At 34.4% G+C, this 18,842-nt stretch overlaps 1 protein-coding gene across 2 annotated transcripts in view; it reads left to right on the forward strand.

Annotated features, from left to right (window-relative positions):
* Positions 1–18,842, forward strand: part of PIK3C2G (phosphatidylinositol-4-phosphate 3-kinase catalytic subunit type 2 gamma) — a 406,235-nt gene that overhangs the window by 95,690 nt on the left and 291,703 nt on the right. For both annotated transcript variants that reach the window (XM_082351876.1, XM_082351875.1), the window contains exons 9-10: positions 12,227–12,349; positions 16,381–16,414. In XM_082351876.1, coding sequence (XP_082208002.1) covers positions 12,227–12,349; positions 16,381–16,414 — 157 coding nt within the window. The remainder of the gene's footprint in view (positions 1–12,226; positions 12,350–16,380; positions 16,415–18,842) is intronic.

Genomic DNA, 18,842 nt, shown 5'->3' on the forward strand with positions numbered 1-18,842 from the left:
CATCTGAATTATTTTATAAATAGGCCACAGTGTCTGCAACTTTCCACATGAACTCCCCCCAAAACAATGAACTTTTTAAATGACATTCTTCCTACTAAGCATCAATAGCTAAATATCTAAGAAATGAGGACAGACTGTGATATTACCAATTCACAATTTTGCACTTTCTATTTGTTTGACAAGTGCATTAAGTAGCATTTCATCAGCCTTGAAAACAGTACCAATTTGAAGAATAATTTTTATATTTCTCAAACTTGGATTATTACATGATTTGAAAAAAAAATAACAAGCAGGCTGAATAAATATGCCATGAATATTATTGAATAATATGGATAACTTAAATTTCCAAATATTTTATTTCCTCAGCAATGGCTATTAACATATTTCAGACTTGACATTTCAGATTGGGCATCCTAACTATTATGTTTGTTAAATGGCTGACTTTGTAAGTAATGTACATAGAGCTTTTTCTTTGGGCATTTTTTTTCCTCTCTTCTATTCTACTCATAATTAAGGAATGTTTTCTGTATTCATGCTATATTCTGAATTCATCTCTAACATTTAGGAGAAATTAAGAATAGAAGAAAGAGAAAGAATTTTCCCCTAAGGTATTACTTAATGCTTACTTAGTACAAATTACTGAACTATTTATTCACTGGAATCAACAGAAATCAAAGTCAGAACCATGCTCTGAAATTGCTGATGATCTAGTTGGAAAGACAGCATGTTCACATAATGCACATAGAGCAGTGTATGTACAGGACAAAGCAATGTAAAACCAGATTTCAATCTAGATGGAAGAATCAGCTTCTGATTCAAAGTTGCTTTTTCCTAGTAGCCTCTAGTGCATTGTCTCCAAAATTTTATTTAAATGCCAAGTAGGACCTTTAGAGACAGTAAGCAATGCCTATCACTGATGACAAACCTACACTAGGATCTAGCAAGTGATGCACTAATTGTAAACCAGATGGATCTGGACTGAGAAAAATCTATTCATGCTTCAGAATGTAGTTTGGCTTCATGAAACATCTGCCTGGTGTGAAATGAGCTAAAAGCCTCCAAACCCTTTACCATCAAGCCCATGGCTCAGAGGATGTACCAACTAGATAATCAGAAAAATACGGCATCTCTATTATTCAGGTATAAGTAATTCAATGAGGAAGGCAGAATAATTCTTAACTCACACTTTCCTCTCCTTAAGACCCAAATCCAACAATATTTAGCCTCTAGAGAGAGACCAAAAGTTCCATTTATAAGGAGAAAGAAAGGGGGCACATAGGGATCTGATAATATATATTTACTTTTTTAGAACTGAAGCTTTGTTAGTAACAAGCAGATCAACTGTTGGATTTTCAGAAGTTTCGATATCAAACATAATTTAATCAGAGTGGCAGTAAAGACAGAATTTAGGAGCAGAGATTCCAAAGTCAGGTAAACGTATTTGCAAACCCTCTGCCACTAGGGAAGCTTTTATTCAGCCATCCTTGAGTTTATATTATTCATCACTAGAGTGAAGATAATAAAATAATGTGATGTTTTTTAAAATTAACTGAACAGTAGATGTAATGTGCTTAATATTATATAGTGGCTGGAAGATAAAAAATGTTCAAGAAAAGATAAGTACAAGTGTTATTTTATTGCTATTAGAGTTCTTATTTTTAACACTATTACTAAAGTAGAGGATTGTATAGGATCTAGAAGAAAAATGTCACAAAACTGATTTGCATTCACAACAGAGTATAAGAGGTGGGAAAGGAGTAAAAAAATCATAAGAAGAAAATAGGGTGAAATGAATTGGTAACAAGGACCAGCTGAAAGGTCACAAAAGGAGAAGTCAAAAACATGAAGGAGATAAAGTCAGGTTACAAAGGAAATAAAACACCTTTGCAGAACTGGAACCTACCTTAGCAGAAATAAAGGGCATACTGAAACTACTAAAAGTCAAACCTATGTATAGAACACTGCCAGACACGAAGAAGAAGAAAACTGAAAGATCTTCAATAAGGAAGATAATCACTAAGCAACATCATCTGCATTCCTAGTGAGATACAGAATTAAAGGTTTTTGTCAAAAGAATGACATGATCTGATGATTTAAGATTTGTGCAGTGAATTATATAATATACGAAGAACAAACACACACACACACATACACACACACCCATTAAAGAAGAAGAACTAAGCAGACAATCTTATTACACAATAAGTTTGGTACAAAATATTGCCAATATCATAGGATCTGCTTTTACACCACTTCATATCTCTTTTCTTCTACAGAAGAGATATCCTTTGGTGAAAAGCCATGTTGTAGCTTTTCTTTGCCATTTCAGAACCAAAGTATGCATCCATTATCAATACAGGCACCTCAAAGATATTTCAGATTCAGTTCCATGCCACCACAATAAAGTAAATATGGCAATAAAGTGAGTCACATGAATTTTTTTTCGTTTCCCAGTGCATATAAAAGTTATGTTTACACTATACTGTAGTCTATTAAGTGCGTAATAGCATTATGTCAAAAAAAACACAATGTATATACCTTAGTTAAAAAATAATTTATTGCTAAAAAAATGTCAACCATCATCTGAGCCTGCAGTGAGTTGTAATCGTTTTTGCTGATGGAGGATCCTGCCTTGATGTTGATGGCTGCTGACTGATCAGGGTCGTGGTTGCAGAAGGTTGGAGTGGCAGCAGCAGTTTCTTAAGATAACAATGAAGTTTGCCACATTAATTGACTCTTCCTTTCATGAACAATTTCTCTGAGGCATGCAACGCTGCTTGACAGCAGTTTACCCACAGTAGAACTTCTTTCAAAATTGGAGTCAATTCCTCTCAACCCCTACCACTGCTTTATCAACGAAGTTTATTTAATATTCTAAATCCTTCATTGTCAGTTCAACAATCTGCACAACATCTTCATCGGAGTAGATTCCATCTCAAGAAACTACTTTCTTGGCTCATCCATAAGAAGCAACTCCTCATCTGTTCAGGTTTTATCATGAGATTACAGCAATTTAATCCCACCTTCAGGCTCCACTTCTAATTCTAGTGCTCTTGCTATTTCTATCACATCTGCAGTTACTTCTTCCAATGAAGTCTTAAACTCCTCAAAGTCATCCATGAGGGTTGGAATCAACTTTTTGATTCCAACTCCTATGAATGTTGGAATCCTATGAATGTAGATATTTTGACCTTTTCTTTTGAGTCACAAATGTTCCTAAGGGCATCTAGAATGGTGAATCCTTTCCGGAATGTTTTCAATTGACCTTGCCCAGATCCATCAAAGGAATCACTATCTATGGCAACTATAGCTTACAGAATGCATTTCTTAAATAATAAGACTTAAAAGTCAAAATTACTCCTTGATCCATGGGCTGCAGAATGGATGTTGTACAAGCAGATATGTAAACAACATTAATCTCACTGTACATCTTCATCAGAGCTCTTGGGTGACCATATGCATAATATCAATATTTTGAAAGGAATCTCTTTTTCTGAGCAGTAGGTCTCAATGGTGGGCTTAAAATATTCAGTAAACCATGTTGTAAATAGGTATACTGTCATCCAAGCTTTTTTGTGCCATTTATAGAGCACAGGCAGAGCAAATTTTGCATAATTCCTAAGGGCCCTAGGATTTTCAGCATGGTAAATGAGCATTGGGTTCAACTTAAAGTCACCAACTGCATTAGCCCCAAACAAGAGGGTCAGCCTGTCCTCTGAAGCTTTGAAACCAGGCATTGACTTCTCCTCTTTAGCCATGAAAGTCCTATGTGGCTTCTTCTTCCAAGAGAAGGCTGTTTCGTCTACATACATTGAAAATCTGTTGTTTAGTGTAGCTACCTTCATTAATTACCTTAACTAGATCTTCTGGATACCCTGCTGCAGCTTCTACATCAGCAATGCTGCTTCATCTTGTACCTCTATGTTATAGAGACAACTTCTTTCCTTAAACTTCATGAACCAAGCTCTGCTAGCTTCAAACTTTTTTTCTGAAACTTCCTCACCTCTCTTAGGCTTCTTAGAATTGAAGAGTTAGGGCCTTGTTCTGGATTAAGTTTTGGCTTAAGGGAATGCTGTGGCTGGTTTGATCTTCTATCCAGACCACTGCAACTTTCTCCGTATCAGCAATAAGGCTGTTTCGATTTCTTATCATACCTATGTTCACTGGAGTAGCACTTTTAATTTCCTTCAAGAACTTTTCCTTTGCATTTACAACTTGGCTAACTGTTTGGTGCAAGAGACCTAGCTTCTAGTGCGTCTCTGCTTTCGACATGCTTAATGTCAAATGATATCCTCACTAAGCGTAATCATTTCTAGCTTTTGATTTAAAGTGGGAGATATGCAACTCTCCCTTTCACGTGAACACTTAGAGGCTATTATAGGATTATTAATTGGCCTAATTTCAAATTTTTGTGTCTCAGGGAAGAGGGTGGCCCAAGGAGAGGGAGAGAGATGGGGGAACAGCCAGTAAGCAGAGCAGGCAAAACAATATTTATAGATTAAGTTTGCCATCTTATATGGGTGAGGTTCATGGTGCCCCAAAACAATTACAATAGTAACATCAAAGATTACTGATCACAGATCACCATAACAAATACAACAATGAAATATTGCAAGAATTACCAAAATGTGACACAGACACATGAAGTGAGCAAATGCTGTTGGAAAAATGGCACCGATAGACTTGCTCAATGCAGGGTTGCCACAAACTTTTAATTTGTAAGAAAATGCAATATCTGCAAAGTGCAATAAAGTGAAACATAATAAAATGAGGTATGCCTGTTTAAGGTTTAGGTTTCCTTTTTAATGAACCTAAATGGAATCAAACTATATGTACTTCTTGTGCCCCGTATTTTTCACTCAATATCGTTTTTGTGATCTATCCATATTATTCTATATATGCTTTTGAATTATTTTCATTGCTGTACATTACTCAATTAGATTAGTAAACTTCAGCTTATCTATTCTACTGTTGATGTACATTCAAGCTAATCTAAGGGGTTTTCTAGGGTACATAACTAGGGCCATAGACTTACAAGGTAATACCAAACACTTCGTTTGGTCACACACATTTCACAATATATGAGTTCCCATTGCTTTATTTTCTCACCAATGTGTGGTATAGTCCAACTTTTAAAAATTTTGCCTACATGAGGTATATGTAATGAGATATTATTTCAGTTTTAATTTTTATCTTGCTGACTACTAATGCCTTCATAATTCTTCACTCTTTTTAAACATAACATCAAACTGTTTACTTTCTATCTTACTTTCATTATGATGTCATATTTATTAAATCAACTTTCTTGAAGTTTAATTTATATATATAAAATAAAATACACTCATGTAAACTGTATACTTTGACTAGTTTTGAAAACGTATATACCTATAAAACCATGGAAAACAAGATATAAAACATTTCCGTTACAAAAAAAGTGCCCCAGTACTTACCTGCAGTAAAAACCCTGCCATCCTAGACATCATGGAACTAAAGATTTACTTTCTCTCAATATGTATTTCTTTTACCTGATCTCCAGTAGAATTTTACTAGAAGTGACAAGTGGTAAGAGCAGAATCCTTGCCTTCTTGTTAAACTTAGAGAGAAAGTTAGTCTTTCACCACTGAGTATGATGTTATTTGGAAGTTACATGGTTATGGCATGAAATTAGTTGCTCCTTGCTAGGCTGAAGAAGTTTCCTTCTATTCCTAATTCGCTAAGAATTTATACCATAACTGGGTGATGAATTTTATCAAATGCTATTTCTGTATCTATACAGATGGGCATATGATTTTTTTCATGTATTCTTCTCAAATTTTAAAAATATCCTTGCATTACTGGGATAAACCACACTTTGTAACAATTTAGAACCCTTTCTACATATTTCTGGCTTCAATTACCTAATATTTTGTTAAGGATATTTGCATCTGTATTTATGAGAGACATCAGTCTATATTTTTCTTATAATGTTGTGGCTTGATTTTAACATTGGAGTAATGCTGGCTTTATAAAATAAATTGAGAAATATACCCTCTGACTCTGACTCTGTATTCTGAAATAATTTGAGTAGATTTGGTTTTATTTCTCCCTTAAATGTTTGCTAAAAATCACCAATGAAACCATCTGTTTGAAGTTTTCCTTATAAGAAGGATTTTATTATAATTTCAATTTCTTTGACATAGAATTATTCAAATTTTAAAGCCATAAATTTGCCTCTAAATTTTAGTGGCATCCCACAAATTCTGATATGTTGGCCATCATCTCTTTAAATATCTCTCTGCCCCATTCTTATCTTTCCAGAACTCCAAATGCATGTATGACTATAACAGGTATTAGATGGTATGTTCTGGTTTTTATTCCCACTCTTTTTCCCCTTTGGTTTTGGTTAGGATCATTTCTCTTGACCTATCTTCAATTTCACTGATACTTTCCTTAGCTGTGTTCAATCTGCTGATGAGTTCATTGAAAGAGTTCCCCATCTCTAATACCAAATATACTTTTATACTTCTATGATTTCCATTTGACTCTTGTATATAGTTTCCATATCTCTGCTGAAATTCCCCACATGTTCATGCATGTCATCCACATTTTCCACTAGATCCTGTAACATGCTAACCATAGTTACTAAAAGTCCTTGTCTGATTGTTCTAATGTCTGGGTTATATATTCTGTTATGCTTTTATTATGTAGAGTTGATAAATCTAGTCAAGATTTGAGCTTTGAGTTTTGTTGTTGCTATCATTATCGTCAGGGCACATCAAGCTTCAAACTCCTCCAGTGATTAGTTACTATTACCTGTACTTATATAGGGGGCCTGCAGTACTAGCGTCTTTTTCTCTGTTCCTGCTTCACTCTCAGCTTTCAACAGTCCCCGATTGCCTATGCTGCAGAGATGATCTCTCGCAATACTTTTTTGTCTCTCCCCTAGCAGTGCTTTGCTCTTGTTTATTATTCAAAATAGACTCATTTTTGTAGTAGGGTAAAGGGAGTTCTGTGGTAATGATCAACCACAGCCTTAGGCAGACTGTTTTTGAGCCTCAAGATTGGAACTTTCTGGCAGCCAAACTGTACCTTATATCTGCACTTAGTCTTGTACAGGAGAGAGTTTTCTGTCCCTCCTCCGTGGTTTCTGACTGCTGACTGGTATCCATGTAGGATCCTGGACTCAAGAGAGGTCTCCTGCTCCTACCCCAGGAGCAAAAGGTTTTTGCTTCTACCATTCTCTCATCAGCAAAGGATCTTATCCCATGTCCTACCTCTCCCCCAGAAAAGGTTTTGCTTTTTCTCCCCTGCTCAAAAAGCAAGAGATTTTTGCCTGGGGTCAGGGTCACAGAGGATTTCTATCTCTTCTAGTATCATCATTTTTTCTAGTATCATAAACCAGCAACTTAGAGCTTTTGCTTCTTATGAGAGAAAGATCTACAGAATGAGATCTTTCATACCTCTCTCCCAGAAAGCTGATCACCTCCTACATACTGCACCGCTGAATGGACCTTCAGCTTCCTGCTCTGTCTTATTTCCCCCGAACAACTGGTAGGTGTCCAGAAAAGAGCTTACAAATGATTGGTAACTAACCTTGTGTCTTGGACACCCCGATATTCCAAACTGACCTGCTTACTCTAGCCTTTAAGAATTTTTAAAATTTTGGCAGATTTATTCTTACCCTCGTATATAGTGGCCGCCTAGTTTTCCTGTGCTCTACCAAAGGTCAAATGTGTGCTACATCTCCCCTTACCACTCTTTGGAATTCAGTATACTTGGTCACCTTTTGACCTCAGATCTCTAGTGGGGTCAGCAAAAATTATGATTTTTGTATATTATCTGCCTTTTTTCATTGTTACAGTGGCTCCAAAGTTCTACATTTTAAGCTGAAATGAAAATCCAAAGACTATTCTTAATCTTTAAGGAGCAGTTTGTGATAGCACTATTGAACCTGGAATAAAAATAATTCTAAATTCTCAATTTGTCTCTAAATTCATTAACTGAATTTGATAATTTTCAGTATGTAAACAGAAATAGAAATTCATTAAGATTTATATAAAACTTGGAAAATGGCAAGCTGTTACATGGCTGTTTTCAACACATATTACTTTGGTCTCCATCACACCTAAATGAAGGGAATGGGGTAGCAGGGGAACCTTTTGCTCTTTTGTTTTGTTTTGTTTTCCAGAAAGATGCAGATAAGAAAAGTTTGTTATCAATCTTCACCAATGTTCAAAATATTTTAAAAATATGCTTAATATCTGAAGTATTAGAATGCTGCTCCTTCAGACTCTATGACACGTCAAATATTTCTAAGATAAGTTTGGAATATAGCACATAAAATAACATCACAGCATTATTGTTAGTTTTCGTTAACCCATAGAGTTAGAAAGAATTTAGAGGTAGTCTAGTCCAAACTCCTATTTAATGCAAAAATTTCCTCTAAACATTCCTGATTGCTTGCATACTTATAACGTGGAAGAACTCTCTACTCACACGGCAGCCTACTCAATTTTTGGAAAATATAATTTTTACAAAAATTATTGAGCCAAAATGAATGTCTCTAAATTTGCAACCATTTGTTCTAATTTATCATTCCAGAGCTACTTACAGTAAATCTAATCCCCTTTTCAGTTGAAAGATCATCACATACTTGAAAGTGATTGTTTCCTTTTTCTTCCTTTTTTTCAAACTGAAATTTCCTAGTACCATCAACTATCTTTCTTTTATGCCCATTAAACTGTAGTTTTATGGCTTATGCCTCAGTACTCTGTATGCTCCAACTGTGACCCATACTTCCTCCCCCATCATCTAAATATTAAATGTTCTGAAATGTTATATACCCAGGATTCCATTTTTCTTTCCTCTATCTATATTCTCCTTCTGGACAATCAAATCCAATTTCTTGGCCAGGTATCACCTCTAAGAAAATAATGCCCAAATCTAGCTTTGATATCTCTTGAAATCAGGGACTAATCCTGTGTTTTGTGTCTGTAGAATATCTCATATGATGGATCAGCCATCATAGGATTTGTAAATTTTAGGCTGATTATTCCCCACCAAACATCATGTATGTGTATGTGTGGGTGGGTGTGTGCACACATGTATGTATATTTGGGGGGGAAACCTAATGGTTTGGGGTCAGAAAAGTTCTGCATTTGCTTTTGCCTGAGTCCAAAATAGTAACAACACTCTGGCACTATTTCTAGCATAACTTCCTGCTAAGGGTAGTGTAAATTAATACTTCACAATTACACATAACACGATTTATCAGGTAATCACTTTCCTCATTCAAAGCCCCAGGGTAGAGAGAGGATTCCTCAAAAGTTCTCTTGATCAGTAGGCATTGTTTTTCTTCTCCCACCTTCTGCAGGTGACAGTCTATCCAGTGTCAGGGCTTTATTCAGGGATCTCAGCTCCAGGTCTGCCCCTTCCCTACCTCAACCAATTGGTTTAGGTCTAAAATTTCAGCACTTGTCCCACTGTAAGCAGTAAACACCAATCTCTAAGCCCGCCAACATTTTCTTCAGGCCACTGACATATCAATGTTGAAGATACTGCTCAGGCTTTAAGCTCCCTCCTTAAATTTCTGTCAGCCATAGACTTATCCTATCTTTGTTTTGGGCTAAAGTTTGGATTTACATTTTTTTCTATGGTTCAGCTAATGTTTATGTGAGCACACACTGTGTGTGTGTGTGTGTGTGTGTGTGTGTGTGTGTGTTTAAGGTGACTATGTTTTCTCAGTCCAACAATTGCTAGAGCTACAACCCCACTGCATTTCGGATGAAGGCTGAGTCTACTTGGTTGTCCCATTGGCAACTCAAGCTCTGTGTATCAAAAAATACACGCATCACAATTCCACCAAAACTCTTCCCATTTTGCCTGTGTTTCCAGCCATAATTAATGGCACTCTGTCTTTTGGTTTTCCGAGTATGAAGTTTTGGAATCATCTTAAATCCAGTCTTCCTGTTGGTGCTCAATCCAATTAATCACCAAGTTAATTCTACAACTGCAAAATTTCACTTAACATATTCTAGCAAACTCAGCGACTCAAAAATGAAGTAATTATTTATCTTTCAGAATTTTTATGTAGATCAAATGAGATAAAGAGATCAAATAAGAAGCACTGCAAGACTGCAGTAAGAGATGGAGCAAATTAGCTGAGTGACCCAAGTCAACCCAGCATTTGCACTTTAGTAATATTTTACGGATTCCTACGAATTCACATATATCACATATCTACTAAGAATGTACGAATGAACACTAAACTTAGCACCTAATACATACCTCTCTCATAGTTTTAATGATTTTTTAATTTTCATCTTATTTGTTATCTGGGCACGTACAGTGTCTGATTTCTCTTATAAACTGAAAAGTCTGTGTGAATGGATAAAAAGGAATTAATTAAAAATGAATTAACTAAAATTTAGCCCTCATTCTCTGCTAGGCACCTTTTCTATTTTACCTTACTTAATTTTACAACTAACCAAAAATCAATTATTATTGTTCCAATTTTACAGAAGAGGGAATTCAGGCCCATGGAAGTTAAATAATTTGATAACGGTCCTAGGTAGAAATGGGGCAGAATCCGGATTTTATCACACATAACCTTATTGCAGAGCTGGAAACAGAGTTTCCTATGCTGTTGTGAATGAGTATATTAACATTATATTAATAATTGGGTTGCTCTCTTTGGGGAAAGCCCTATTTGTTAATAGTCAGTCTCAAATGTGGTACTCAACACTAAACTCCAGTTCAGATTATATACATGTGCTGAGCTCTAACTTTCTGGTTATGGAGAGTACACATCTTCTAATTTAATTTAATAATAAAGTAGCTCTTCTGGCAGCCACATCACAATGTTGACTCATTGAATTCACACATAAATAAAACAACTGAGCTTTTTCCACATGAATTACTCATAAATTTTTCTTCCCATGTTATAACTGAGTAGTTGTATTTTCTTAATCTGTGAAAGATTTAAAATGAAACCCAATTAAGTTCATTTTTTTTTTTTCCTTTTAGCTCATTAATCAAGTCTGTTGACAATTCCGGAGTCCTGATTGTGTCTTTCAAAGTATTAGTTAGCCATTCTTTGTAGGTTTTGTCATCAGTTTTCAGTGTTTATAAAATCTTATAAAAGGTACTGACAACATATTAAAAAGTTTTGTTTTTCCACAAAAGACACAAAATGATGTTCCTTAAATATAATACCTGTTTTCTGTCTTTATATTGATAATGTTTTGCTAAGAAAATGATATAGAATAAGTAGAGTTAAATTCTTTTTATGTTATGAATTCATATCTTTGTGTAAAAAAAAAGGAAAAATATTTTTCCACCTCTTTTGAAATAAACTCCATTTTGAAATCCTCCATTGGAATGACTGTGATTCTGGAATTGATAGAGCTGATGTGTTTTGAAAAGCCAACATTATTAATGATACATATAAAATACATTAAAATATTATAGAGTGAAAGGTGATTAGCACGGATTAAAGAAGAAAGGATACTTCTCAACATAGTTACTGGTAAAACACAAAAAAAGAATAAGGACAAAATAGGGCATTTTTTTTTAATGAAAGCTAATTTAAGAACATGTGAAAGCTGAGAAATAAAAAATAAAACAATGAAAAGCTCTTAGAACTGTGACCACAAAATCTGTGTATAACTATCTTAAGCAAAGCCAGCAATTTTGATTTTAAGAATAGCTGGTCATTACTGTAGACCGTACTTGTCATCAGTGATTTTTTTGAAACATCAGTTGCTTAAAAGACAATACAATCAAATGATTACCAAACACCCCAGCACCAAACTTCATTGTCCCAAATTTGTTCTGAAATCGGATTTTTAATAATTTTGCCCTCCTGTACACTGCTTATAAACACAGATGCTTTCTGAAACTCTACATAGGTCTGCCATCAGTTGTCTTGCTTTCAAAGTATTTTGCGGGAGCCACAGACTTTCAATCTCTCTCTCTCTATCTTTCTCTCTCCCCCTCCTTCCCATTTTATATCAGATAATGTTAAATTAGAGTTGATATATATAAAATACTAATAGTCCTACTTTCCAGCATTTACTTAATGCAAATTATGGCTTAGGCCACAGGATAACCAGTCTTGAGAACACTTTACATGGAAACAACCACATTGTATTCCATTTCCTCTTCCTGGAAAGAGAGGTAGTTTAAAGATAAATTAGTGTCCCCTTGATTGCAATAAATTGTAAGATGTCAATCTTTTCATCTACAGCAAAATGTGGATAATATTATTGAAGATGTTAAAAATATATGCATTGTTCTGGGATGTGTGGAGACCAAACAAATTACAGATGCTGTAAATGAACTAAATCTTATTCTTCAGAGAAAAGCAGAGGTAAATACACTCATTTATTACACAGTAATTATTTTAAACCTAAGTTCAATAATTAATTAAGGAGAGTGAAAGACTTTTGACTAACTAGCATATATGTGGTGTGTGAGTGTGTGTGGGTACATGTACATTTCAATCATTTGCGGGTAATGGAAACTTAATTCTATTATACCAAAAGGATTTAATTAAATTAAAAGGAAATTTCTTATACCTTTGAAGTGTAACTACAATATAACCTTCAAGTGAGACTGAAATCAACTCTACAATCCTACCTAGATGAATATGCTTATATAATAATATTCACAGGCAAGCGTTTGTATAGTCTATTAATGGATCTCATGCACACCAGAGTATGCAGATGTAAGCACCCATGCTTGCATGGACAAGCACATATGCAGGAAAGAAGAGATCAGTTCATGTGGTATTTTTTGCTGAATCTTCAAGGCACTCTGCTTCTATGATCTCCCATTCTGTGATGATTTCCTGGTTTTTCAGTTTAAAAAATGAGTATTATGTGATTGTTTTTTTAAATCTCAGAAATATGATGTAGATTACATGTGATTATTGCCCAAGAAAAAGATTAGGACATCTGGTTACAACAAATCATTCAATCTTGTTATAAGTTTAGCACGTGATAAAGCCAAAAGATATGATGCTGCTGATAATAATAATAACTAATACTTGATAGTGTATTGCAATAATAGTTTCATTTACGTATTACTTCATTTCACTTAATTTTTATTTTATTTCAATTCATTCTCACAGCAATACCTTGAAATTGATATTTTAAAGTTCATTTTAGTATTAAAATCTGATGCTTAGAGTGCCTGTGTACAGAGGATTAATAAGTGGCAAAACAGAGATTTGAATCCAGGCCTCTATACACACTCCAGTACATATGAAACTTCATGAGAGAGTGATTGCATTCATTCCTTATCTGGATGGATAGGAACAGCAGAGATTATATTACCTTGAATGTGCCAGCCTTGAAATTTCAAAAAGATAGATTTAGAAAGTAGACAATTATACTAATATATATAAATCGCCATGCTTATTTTTTCAAATAGGTGACTGATAAAAATCAGTAATTTCTTAATGTTGGACTTCCTATGTCTTATTATAATTAGAATTGTGGGGTTTTGCGATTAGATGTAATAATGAATATAGAAATTCAAATACCTTATTTGCATTACATGAACAGTGATAGTGATAACTAAGGAGCAATAGAGTTATACCACCAAAAGATTTTCCAACACTTGAAGTTAAGCCAGGATACCAAGGTAGTGAGAATTAACTTTCAACAAGGCATTCGTTTCTCTTAGATTATTGCATTTTGGAGATATTACAGATACCTAGAGCTGATAATAAAACACAAAGAGCACAGGGTCACACAAAGATCATTTGAATTCAAGATCTACAACTTTCTAGATGAATATCCTTTGGAAAATTAATTCATTTCTCTAAGTTTCAGTTTTCCTCATCTCTAAAACCGAAAAAGAAAACAGAATTTGAAGGGTTCTTGTGAATATTAGAAATAACGTTAATAAAGGGGCCAGATGATAGTGCATCTTGAATGAGAATCATTATTATTACTGGAAGTTGTAGGGATGATGCTGGTGGTAGTTTTTTACTCTTCCTCATGAGGACAAGATGAAAGTTTTAATTCACACAAGCACCACTTAGGACCCTCTTTTCTCAGGGCCATTGGTTACAGCCAGCTTCACAACAAATATGAGCCTTTGCTAGAGTAGGAGACCAGATGTATGAATGTGGACACATGTCTTTCCATCTGTTAAGACCACTTGGTTGTTCTTCAATTTTTATGTCCTGCTCTTGGTGGATCAGTAGAAACAAACTGATCAAAGAAGGAGGAAAATTTAATTTTAGGATGAAGCACTTCAAATGCTGTTAAACTAGTACTAGCTATAAAAAGCTTTACCTTTAAACATTCATTTTCTGAAACTCCCTAAAAGAATGAAAATGACAATTTTCTCAGAAATATCAAACTTTCAATATATCTGAAGCCAAAAGAATCCTTCAAGGAGAAATTAAGTATTGATATTTCCTAGGAAAGCTATGAACAATTATAATTATCAAGAGAAGCTCATATTCACATTTCACATTTCTTATAGACTTATGAGCACTAAATTGTATGTGATTATTCATGCATAGAAATGAAGAAAAAAGTTGACAATTAACAGTTTTATTCCATATATGTCAATGGCCAAAGTAAATAGTTCAATATCTCCAAATAAATTTCTACTCCAGATTCTACTTATTTTGAGGGCACCTTAAAAGTTCACATATCTCACATCATTCAGATTTTTTTCTCCATCCATTTTTCCATCCTATCTTAACTATAGGCCCACCTATATAAGAAAAAAATTGGCACGAATAATAAGTACCTTTTACAGAATTTGTGCATTAACCAACTGCGGCTAATAATGCCAAAGGAGTTCAATCTATCCACCCACCATAACCTAAGATTAAAGAAATACTGAGAAATATGTCTTCTGCCAACAAACTCAAAATTCAGAAGCTTTCCTTTTTTCTTGGCTGCATTTTTTGGTCAACTAGCAAGAGACTATTTCCTGCCATACATGGAAGTAATTAAGTATTTATTAAATGTAAGTTTTGGCAAAATGAAAAATTGTATCACAAATGCAGTTGTACTCTGTCTACTGCATGCTCCCACTCAGCACTGGAAACAATTTTCCATCTTTCAGAATTATATTCTAGAACTCACATATTTCCATTAAATACACAATAAATGAACTACAAAATAAAAAATACGGTCTTACGCATTGTGCTGTAGGTGGATGTCATGGTGATCTTAAAATACAAGTTTACATTCTGAATAAACTGAATTCTAGTTAAGTCATGCTGACATGTTTAATAGTCGCACCCACATGGCTGGGGTAAAGATCTTATGTGTAGTTGTTAAGCCCAGTGGTTGAAACTATGCTCAGATGAAATATTTTACCTAAGAGAAATGCTTCTGAAAAGGTTCATGTGAATGATGCTTTTAAGTGAAAAGTTGTATTTAAATTTAATTACATTCTAAACACTACAGAAGTGTTTTCTCTCTAAAAGGAATACTGTAGCAAGTTCTTTCTTACAGGAAAACGATTATTCCCTAGTTTATTTGTGTGAAAATCCAGCTTTTCATTAATTGGATTTCCTTAAAAGCAAACTTGTCAAAGCAAAATATTAAAAAAAATCTAGTGTCAATTAAAATGGATCTTATTAGAAAACTGAATTTGCTTTTGGACTGAAACGTCATTTCCAATGAACCTGTGAATCACCTACCTTATATAGTTTTCATGATAATAAAGTTATAACCAGTAAATCCTAAACCACTAAAGTAATTCCAAGCCTACAATAGAGATAAACATAAACAAACAAGCAAACAAATAAAACCACCAAGCTAATGTATATGAACTTAAATGACAACAAAAATTTCAGATAGTATTTTTTTAAAATTCAGGATATGATCTCAAGTGTTTGACTATCTTTTTTTTTTTTAATCCTAAAAAATAAAGGAAACTATATAGTGAATCTGAATGATTTTGCACCCTTCCATCCAGCCTTCTTTCTGTGCTGCCCAAAGCTTGTATCTGAAGTGACAGCTAAAATAAGAACTGGACACACTAAACAAAGAGAATTACAAATCTTTTATATTAAAAGTTTAGTCACTGTTGTGGAAGGGGGATTGAGTTTAGGCAATATCTGTAGAACTGTTCTAATAATACTAAAAAAAGGCTGAGCTTATGCTAGAGATTTCTTTTTTTTTTTTTTCCTGAATCAAATAACCTAGATTGCTGATTACAACAGTCAGAAGGCTTTTCTTTCATGTTACAATTTAGATTTCCTCTGTTTAGTAAGCAACATTGATATATGACACCAAGAAATACATTTCCTTTTTATCATGCCAGAGAAATTTCTGTATGTAGATTTTGGATATTATTGGTTTGGTTTCCCAAATTTGTTTTCTGAATAACAAGTGTATCTTTGGACCTGTTTTTCTTTTTCAGAATTTTCATCAATATTCAGAAACTTCAGCAAAAGGTAAAACACACATGCATACTAAACAAATTATAAAACCAAAAATAATTTATATTTTTCAATTTTTCTCCAAATCTTATAACACACACACACAAAATACTTTTGAGGGAAAAAATGCTTTGTTAAAACTTTATTTACTGATGGAAGTGACTACTCTGCAAGTGAATAAAAATCCACACTCCCTAGACTTTTGGCCTGAGATTTTTTTAACAATAGGGAAAGTCAAGAGAGCTATAAAAATTAAAGGAATACTGAAAATATCCTTACAACAATTCCAAGAAACTATAAAATTTTATTTAGCTAATTATATTTTGAAGTAAGAGAAGTCAGAAATGTAGCAGATGTCTTTCTTCAAAGTCACAAATTTCAAATTTAAATTCAAGCTCTATTTGAAAGACCAATTTAACATAACAGGTAGGAGGATTCGGTTCTGGAATAATTAGTATTCACAGAAGCTCTGAGCCTACAAAACTGCAAGCCACAGGAGGACTTTGCCTCTGTAGAAAAGAGCAGACTGTGACAGTGTGGTGTAGAGCAGTCTGGTTTCTGGAATCAGGCAGAACTGGTTTTGAATTCCCACTCTGCCCACTTTTTGACTCTGATCGTAAAGAAATAAACTCTTTGATCCCCAGTCTTCCTAATATGCATAAAAGATAGGATAGTATGTAAAGTGCAGGGTGTGGTCAGGGTTGTTCTTGTTTGCACAGGCAGATGGTATTTGGCTTATGAACACTTAAGAGTATCTTTAAGGAAATGGTCTGACTCACAGATGTGCAACTAACACCCTTGGATTCAAAGGTGACAGTGAAGCACAAATGATAACCCCAATCTGCCCTCCACACCCTTAGTGGTTTTCAGTAGAAAGTTATGTACAGAGCGATACCCCCTCAACTCTATTCCCACCACTCAAAAGAAGACATTCAATTACATGGGAAGAACTCCCCCACTTCACATCATAGAGGAAAATGGAACAGCAAAGGATATGGGACAAACAAACCTGTGCTAATGCAAAAATCTAGGCATTCATAAAACTCCAGAACATGACAGAATAAAGGGAGAGATAGACACCCCCAACAATATTTCTAACACAGAGTCCAAGTGAAAGTGCAGAGTGAACAAGCTGGAGGTATGCCTATATGAATCTGGCCCTTTCTTCCTTTCTATTAGGAATGCTGGAATAAAATCCCCTCATCCCATGTTCCTCAGGGGTTGGGATATGAGATCTCACAAAACTGCACAGAAATGTTCCCAGGGACTTATATTCTATGCTAAGTCATCACAGAGAAGGAATTAATTCTATGGATTAAAAATTCCCATCCACAGCTCTCATAAGCTTTTGATAAATCAGAATTCTCATTCTGCAAGATAAATATATTTTTTTCTAATATTTTATTACGTAGAAGCACCTTACAGCAGTTTATGGAGCAGAAAGGAAGAGTTTGCTGAAATGACAACAAAATGAAATGAACATTTGCCAGCATATACATGCAGTTGCTTTCTATTCGGGTACTCTGAAATAAAAGTCTAGAACACTCTTTACACAAAATGTTGATCCAACAATAAGCCACTATTATTGATGATTCTTATACTTAATATTCTTATTGATTAACCTCAATATACCTTGAAGCTAAGAGGTTTGATCATACCTGTGCTCTACACCAGTGGTGAACAAATCTGGCATGCTGCCTGTTCGTGTAAACAAAGTTTTTTGGGGAACATGAAAAAAAAAACCCCAGATTTTAATGCAGACCATGTTTGCAAGGAAAGTACAGCCTTCATTGGACACAAGAAGCATTGGACATAGGATGTGACAAACAGCAATGCTACAGAGACCATTTTCCTTTCAAATGTACACTAGAGTAAAGTCATGTACTCTTACCCCTTCATTTCCAAAAAAACCAAAACAGATTCTAATTAATGCATTTGAATTGCCTATATATTGTCATTGTTTCCTTATTTCCTGATAACTATAACTCTTTTCTCATTGCAAAATCAGGTGTGATAAGTATTATTTCTCCATATTTCACCACCAAGCCCAGTACTTTGAGTCCTTAATACATTTCTGATGATATCTGAAATGCATTTTTCACCCAGAGTTCTGGAAGTAAAGCATAATGCATAAGCACACATCCCTATACTACCTCAAAGACGCAAATTATAACCTAAAACTGTATTTCAGCACAAAAAGTAAAGAGTAGAGTTTGAGTAATTATCCAAATAATTAAGATTCTCCAAAATGTGTGCTGGAGCTTGAATTAATGAACTCTCTCACTCAGGTTTATGATTTGTGTATTCATTTGCACAAGATTGGGAATTATTAACGAGAAGTTTGTGCTTCCTGCTTCAGAGTACCAACAGTACAATCTGGGGACCAGAGAAACAAGATGTTTCTATAAATTTATAATTCTCTGCCTCCTGTTGTTCAGCAGAA

The sequence above is a fragment of the Balaenoptera borealis genome (assembly GCF_965194805.1).
Source record: "Balaenoptera borealis genome assembly, chromosome: 13".
Taxonomy (NCBI): Eukaryota; Metazoa; Chordata; class Mammalia; order Artiodactyla; family Balaenopteridae; genus Balaenoptera; species Balaenoptera borealis.